The following is a 7,357-nucleotide window of genomic DNA, read 5'->3' on the forward strand; positions in this document are numbered from 1 at the left end:
TGGGCCTGGGGCAGCCAAGGGCTGCATCCAGGAGACATCTGGATCTTCCTCTCTGAAGCCCGAGAGAGGTTGGTCTGGACTAGGGATCTGGGTGATGGCAGGTGCATCCCCAGGTGTGGATAAAGTGCCTGGGGGAGGGTGTGGAGTGAGAGCAGCAGCTGATGGTGATGCCTCAGGGAATAAGAGTGGACCTTGCACAGAGCCCAGGAAGAAAGAGGAGCATCTGGAGGAAATGTGAGAGCAATGTGCAGGGACAATGGGAGGAAGGGCCTAGAGAGGTGGGGCTCCCCAACAGCCACGGGCACCCCAGAGAGGTCAAATCATATAGAGACTGAGAGTGTCCGCTGGAGGGTGCTAAGGGAGGCCATTGTAGCCTTGGCCAAAGGAGCTTTGGGGGACATGTGAGGGTGGAGGCCAGTTGCAGGGACCTAGTTTAAGTAGACGACACCCAGAAAACTTGGATAAGGCAAGGAGGAGAGTTAAAGAGCACTGGGGCAGGGGGATTTTAATTTGTGTGTTTTGTAAGTGTGTGTTTTAAAGATTGAAGAGAGCCCATTGGACCTTTGCTACCAGCGCCCTATCCTTTCTGTTGTTAAATTTCATTGTGGTAACATATATGTAACACAACATTTCCCATTTTCACCATTGTTAAGTGTACAATTCAGTGGCATTAATTACATTGACAGTGTTGTGTGACCATCGCCATCATCCATTCCCCAAACTTGTCCATTCCTCCCTTCTCCCAGGCCCTGAGAACTTCTAATCTACTTTCCGTCTCTGTGCATTTCAGTGTCCTGTTCTTTTTTAAATCTTCCATCTTAGAGTTAATTTTCTTGTCAGAGCACTTTGTTCTCACTCCACTTCTGTCAACCTCCCCAAATGCCGTTTCGTTTTTCCCACCCGATGAGCTCGTCTCTCCTTGCAGCCTGTCCACTCATCCTCTGGCCTGTCGGTTCACTTTGCTTTCTCTGATATTCCTCCTTCTAATCCCTCAAGCCACTTCCCAGTCAGCAAAGAGCTTCTTGCCCCGACACTCACGCTAGAAGAGCTAGAGGGGGCCCCGCAAAATCCCGCTGGAGGCTCAGGGAAGGCCCCCGTTGTTGCGCCTCTTACTTAGGGTAAGAAACAACACTCAATTGAATCTGACCTCCCTTCTAAGAGCCGTTCTTCTTTGGCGTCTGGGAATGTTCCAGAAGCAGCACGATGCACTGCAGCCGCAACAGCTCACCCATTTTATTACTTACACGATGACGTTCGTGGCGCAGTGGCAATAAGAGACCTTGTGAACGGTACTTTTCCTTCACCTGCCACTCCTATTGTGTTTGAGACTAAAAGGAAGGCAGCAGGTCTGCTGGCAAGCAACACCCCAGTCCTGTCCTTTCCAGTGTGTTCACAGAGACCTGGCCGCCAGGAACGTGCTCGTGACCCACGGGAAGGTGGTGAAGATTTGTGACTTCGGCTTGGCTCGGGACATCATGAGTGACTCCAACTACGTGGTCAGGGGCAATGTGAGGCTGCCATTTTCCATGTTTTTATGCTGTTATTTTGGCTTTTACAAGCCACCTTTTGTCATTATTACAACAAACATCTGTACTCACTGAAGTACACTTTTTTAAACTTTTTATTTGAAAGAATTTCAAGCTTACAGGACAGTTGCAAAATAATACAAACCCATACTCTTGCCCAGATACCCAGATCCACCAGCTTTTAGCATTTTACCGCTGAAGTACATTTTTGATTTATTGTAACATCAAAAAATGTCCTCAGGGCACTTTGCTTTCTTATGCATAAAAGGCTTTTCCCCTCTGCAACTTGAGGGAATATTCCATCTGTAATAAAATTTGAACAAAGTAGCATCAAACCTATCCTTTGGGCTCCTCAGAATGAAACAATTGGGAGCCTTTGAGTGCAATCCTCACTTTAAAAATAAAATCTCACTACTTGCACTTATTCCAGATCCCTTAGCTCTATAAAGTAACTATTGAGTTTATGTTTCAAGTTACAATACAGCATTTAAAAATGTACAACACACAAATTTGATAGTAAATACAAATCTTTAAATGTACAATATTTAATTTAAATAGTAATAATGGATATTTGTTTCTCTGTTGCTGCCACACAGGGAGATCTAAAATGAGACTGGATCTGCTTTAAAAAACAAAGAAAAACTAAGGACAGATTTCTTATTTACAAGAGAATTATTAAAAATACTAAGTATAAAATTGTGTAGGTGAAAGAGGGTGGTTTCTAAGAGTTGCAGCACCTGGCTTTCAGCCCCCTTTCTGTTTCCTTGGGACTCCCCCCTTTCTAGGATTCTGTCTGGATTATTGTTCCTGCCTGTGAAACAATAACAACAAATGCTGATATAGTGTTGACTGTATGCCAAGCACTAGTCTAAGCGCTTTTCATACATTAATTCATTTATTCCTCAAAGCACCCATTTTATGGATAAGGGAACTGGGGCACAGTAAGTGAATTGATTTGCCCCGATGACATAGCACGTGAATTTGAACGAGTGGTCTGTATCCCGTGTCTGTGCATAGCCTCTGTGAATTATAGCACTTAACCTTTATGGGGTTGTGGGACTAAACCAATAAAACCAACAGTCAATAAATATTAAAAATAGAATTAAATGGTATTCCCACCAGAATCAAATAATCGTCTTGGCTGGTTTTAGACATATACTTCCTTCATTATAGCCAACGTCATAAATTGGAGGAATGCTCATATATGGTTATGCAGTTTCTACCCTAGTAGCTGGTTGGCTTCTGTGTGGGAAGGGGAATTCCATTAGGAGCCACAATGAATTCCTTTAGTTCATCAAATTAACCAGAGTAGCCCACTTGATCCAATCAGGCCATCAGTTTGTACATGATTTTAAAATAGGATTTCTTTCTTGAGCTTTGATTTTACTTGGCAGATAAAATACGCACTGTGAAGTGCACAATGTCCTCAAGCCATGGAATAAAAATCAGTACAAAGTAACCCCGTAAGTTGTCCAGTCCTGTGTCTTGATTCCAGACTGGCTCTTTGCTAAGTCAACCCAAAACCCTCTTCCATGCTCTTGGACGTTATTAAAGCCACCAAAGCCAGCCTGGTATCATTTCTAGAAGTGATGACCGTGTGCCATCCTCACCACATTCTGGTGGATGGTGTTTCCACTAAAGTTCTTCCAAGAAATGCTTGAGCGAATATGCCATGAGTACACCAGCACCTGCTTGCTGCCGGGCAGCTGACTGGCTCATTCTTGACGAAGAGTATCTACTGCTGAGCTTGCCAATCACGAACAGAAGCCTTTGCTCAAGATGAGCTTTTGAGGAAAAAGCTCTTTTCAAGTCCACTATTTTAAAATGTTAATTTGAAAGTGGAACTCTTCCACTTGAGAAATGTGGTTTCCTAAATTAAGCATGAAGAGTGGCCTTAGGAAGACAATAAATACCATCACCTAACTAATGAGAAAAAAGAACTACTGTGCATCCCTGGAAAATTCACCTTCTGATCTCTTGGGTTTTATGCAGGCCCGTTTACCTGTAAAATGGATGGCTCCTGAAAGCTTATTTGAAGGGATCTACACAATTAAGAGTGATGTCTGGTCCTACGGAATACTGCTGTGGGAAATATTCTCACTTGGTAGGTTCTGCAGCTTGCCGCCCTCCCTTGGCCCTGGGCCTTTGAACATTCTGTTCCTCTGCTGAATCCCTCCCCTGCTTGGCTAGCTCCTGAGAGTGGGTTACATGCCCCCTTGAATGTGCTTCTTCCTTCGACGGTAACCTGGGCCACGGTGGGCTTTATCTCCTGCCCTCAGCCGTCCCCACTGGTCTATATCTGGCTTGAGAGCAGGAGTGTGACTGTCCACAGTTGCAGTCCTAGCACCCAGCAGTGCCTTGCCCGTGGGAGCTCTCAGTGCATGTTTGTTGGCTGAATGAATGAATAAACAAGCCAAGAATGAATGAATGAATGACTGGTTATACTTCTTGAATGTTGTTCTCAGGTGTGAATCCTTATCCGGGCATTCCAGTTGACGCGAACTTCTACAGACTCATCCAGAGTGGATTTAAAATGGATCAGCCATTTTATGCCACAGAAGAAATGTAAGTTTACATTAGAGTAGGAGCTGATTGAGAGCAGAAATTTACAGTCTGTCTCTTTCTAAAATGCATGATAAAAAATTTTTTTAACTCTTTAATGCAAAATTTATATGATTTCTCTTAAAAAAAAGAAAGAAATAAAATGCTTCCTTTTAATTTTGGGGGCTTGGAAGGAGATTTCTAGACAGAACGGAAACCTTCTCCATCCTCAGTGGCACCACCTTCCAGGTGTCCATTCCTCTACCTGGGGATCTGGGGAGATGACGAGACTCCATCTCCCAACTTCTGTTCCATGTTAATTACTTTAAATGCATTTCTGTCCATCATGTAATTTCCCCTCTTATCTGAATTCAATGTTCAGTAGAATACTTGCCACAAAACAACACATGCCATCCATAAGCAGCTCCACAGCAACAGTGGTGTTTCATTAGGTGGAGAACAATCCTTTTTGCTTAGTTCACATTTACTCGCCTTGCTCCTTGTTCTCTTGCTTTTACAGATACTTTATAATGCAATCCTGCTGGGCTTTTGACTCGAGGAAACGGCCGTCATTCCCCAATCTGACTTCATTTTTAGGATGTCAGCTGGCACATGCAGAAGAGGCGGTAGGTAGCAGCACAGTAGTTTATAAAACATCATTATAAAGGAAGACAAAACCTCAAAATGCTCATTGCTGATTTCTAAGAACCAAAGGAACTAAGCTGTCTTTTTCACCCTAATTTTTCTTGGTTGCCCTTCAAAAGTTGAAGAGGGTGAGAAATATTTATTGATATGTGTTTGTAGGAAAAAACAGCTTTTCCTGAAGATTTCAGCTAATTGATTAGTAAATTAAGTGTCCGCTGCACAGGACTAGATAACTAAATAAACTTAAATCGCTGACCTCCAAAAGCTGCGGACCTTTCCTAATTCAACATAGTGCTTTTGTATGGTATAAATACACAAATCAATCGTGAACATGAGAGAATGGAAAAAGCACTGACTTGGGGTCATGAGAATCTAATACGGTCTCTATCTCCAATAGCTGTGTCAATTTTGGCAAGTCAGTTTACCTCTCTTGGACCCCATCTTCTTGGCTGTAAAATGGGTCGTGACACCAGACGATCCCTGAGCAGAGGCAGAGAAGTAAAAATGGTTAGTACCCGCTGTTGGTAAAGATCTGGAGAAATATTGTTCCCAGACACAGTTGATAGGAACAGAAATAAGTCCAGCCTTTCTGCAGGGCAGTGAAAATACGTAACATATCTAACATATGAACAGTACCATAGCAACATATTGGTATGTCAAAAATAAGGTTCTAAGACTACACAGTTTGAGCTCACTCACATAAAATTGTGTGTGTATAGTAAGATATCTATGTTGGTGGTTTCCTCTGGTGATTTTTAGCTTTTCTCTTTATACCTTTCTACATTGCTTAAGTTACTATGTGAATATGTAGAACTCTTAGAAACAAAAACAAAGTAAAGCTATTTTCCATTTGTAAAAAAGTTAAAACACCACTAAGCTCCCAAGCAAAACCTAAAGGATCAGTCCCCTGTATTAATTGCAGAATGAGCGGATCTCTTTTTTGTGGCCTTTCTTTTTTATGGTGTCTCCACATTAGTTTAGAATTTCTAGAGTGACATTTATATCTAAGAGTGGAAACAGTAAAGAAGGAAAGCACTTCACTGTAACTTGATTTCTCCAGTAATAAAGGACAAGAATTACTTTGCCAATGAATGCGTAGAATATCCTCTAAGACCTGTTCATAATAAAAGTAACAATTTAAATAAAACAATCATTTTCTTTAAATAATGTGTGATAGAGGCACATACCTCTTGATCAGACAATAATCAGTGTTCTGTCTCTTTCCCACACTCAGATGTATCAGAATGTGGGTGGCCACATTTTGGAAAGCCCTTCCATCTACCAAAACAGAAAACCTTACAGCACAGAGATGAATTCAGAGCTATCCTGTCTACAGGCTCAGCTTGAAGATTCATAGAGAAACAATTTAATCTTAAGAAACTCACCCCCTCTCCTTCCCTATACAGTCTGTAGATTACCAAAACAAATGAGATTAATTTCTTCACTAAAAGAAAATATATCATCAACTGCTGCTTCACTGGACTTTTCTCTAGAAGCCATCTGTATTTACTCTGTTTTTTAAAGGGACTTTTGTAAAATTGAATCATCCTTTGTAAGAGGCAGGAAGAGCTGATAATTAACTTTCTTAGAGCACCTATATCCAAAGGCCTTCCCAGGCCAGCTGAGTGAGAATCAGGTACCTGAAGAATAATTTACTCTTGTAAATACATAAAACAAAAGCATTTTGCTAAGAAGAAGCTAATATGATTTTTAAATCTATGTTTTAAAATAATATGTAACTTTTTCAGGTATTTAGTGACATATTTTATGGATGAAAATAAAATTTCTACTATAGAAAGGTTCGTTAATGAGTTATTTACATGGTATATTTAGGGCAACACTTTACTGGAGTCCACGAACCCACTGAAATTGTGTGCAAGGTTTCCTTTGTGCATGTGTGTATATATATATATATATATATATATATATATATTTTTTTTTTTTTTTTTTTTTTTTTCTGTTGAGAATGCCATTCTGTCGTCAAATTCCTAAAAGGGTCTGTGACTCCTGCTCCCTGAGCTGGGTTAAGAGGAGCTGATTCTGGGTCTCTGCTCTCTTCTCTGGAGCATTCCTTCGACTATTTGCTCTCAGTCACCTCTGCCTTTGAGGCTGAGCTCGCTCCTTTCTTCCCATCCCACACAGGCCCATAAGCTCGGAGCTCTTTGCCCCCACATGCAGGTTATCATCAGTTCCTGCCTTTTCATTCTTCTTCCAGTCCTCCCTTCCACGGTGGTGGTTCAGGATACAGCCTGGAATCCTCTTTCCACCACTTCTTACCTGTGTGCCACTGGACAAGTGACTCCACTTCCCTCAGCTTCAGTTTTCTCTTCTGGAAAACCAGGATAATAATGACACCTGTCTCACAGGGTTGTCAGAATAAGATGAATTAAATACATGACATATATGCTATAAATACATACACACATGACTATGTAACACAGTAACTACGTAAACCACTTAGATCACTGCCTGGCACATAAGTGCAACCTTATATTATCATGTGTCCTTTGCTTTCTGGTCTTCATATTTTGCTTAGACAAGGCCTCCATACCCTCCTTAGATTACACCAATTCTTTCTTACCCTCACTTCTTTCTCCTCATCTCGCCTCCACCCAGTGTTTTCTGTAAGACACGGCCAGATTCAC

The 7,357-nt window shown here is 41.6% G+C and overlaps 1 protein-coding gene across 2 annotated transcripts in view; it reads left to right on the plus strand.

Moving 5' to 3' along the window:
* The window catches only part of FLT3 (fms related receptor tyrosine kinase 3), an 82,759-nt gene extending 76,280 nt beyond the window's left edge, over positions 1 to 6,479 (plus strand). For both annotated transcript variants that reach the window (XM_037800534.1, XM_037800533.1), the window contains 5 exons: positions 1,386 to 1,508; positions 3,519 to 3,630; positions 3,992 to 4,091; positions 4,588 to 4,693; positions 5,947 to 6,479. In XM_037800534.1, the coding sequence (XP_037656462.1) occupies positions 1,386 to 1,508; positions 3,519 to 3,630; positions 3,992 to 4,091; positions 4,588 to 4,693; positions 5,947 to 6,069 (564 nt within the window). In that variant the 3' untranslated portion in view covers positions 6,070 to 6,479. The remainder of the gene's footprint in view (positions 1 to 1,385; positions 1,509 to 3,518; positions 3,631 to 3,991; positions 4,092 to 4,587; positions 4,694 to 5,946) is intronic.
* The last annotated feature ends 878 nt before the right edge of the window (positions 6,480 to 7,357 follow it).

This window comes from Choloepus didactylus, chromosome 12 (genome assembly GCF_015220235.1).
Source record: "Choloepus didactylus isolate mChoDid1 chromosome 12, mChoDid1.pri, whole genome shotgun sequence".
NCBI lineage: Eukaryota > Metazoa > Chordata > Mammalia > Pilosa > Megalonychidae > Choloepus > Choloepus didactylus.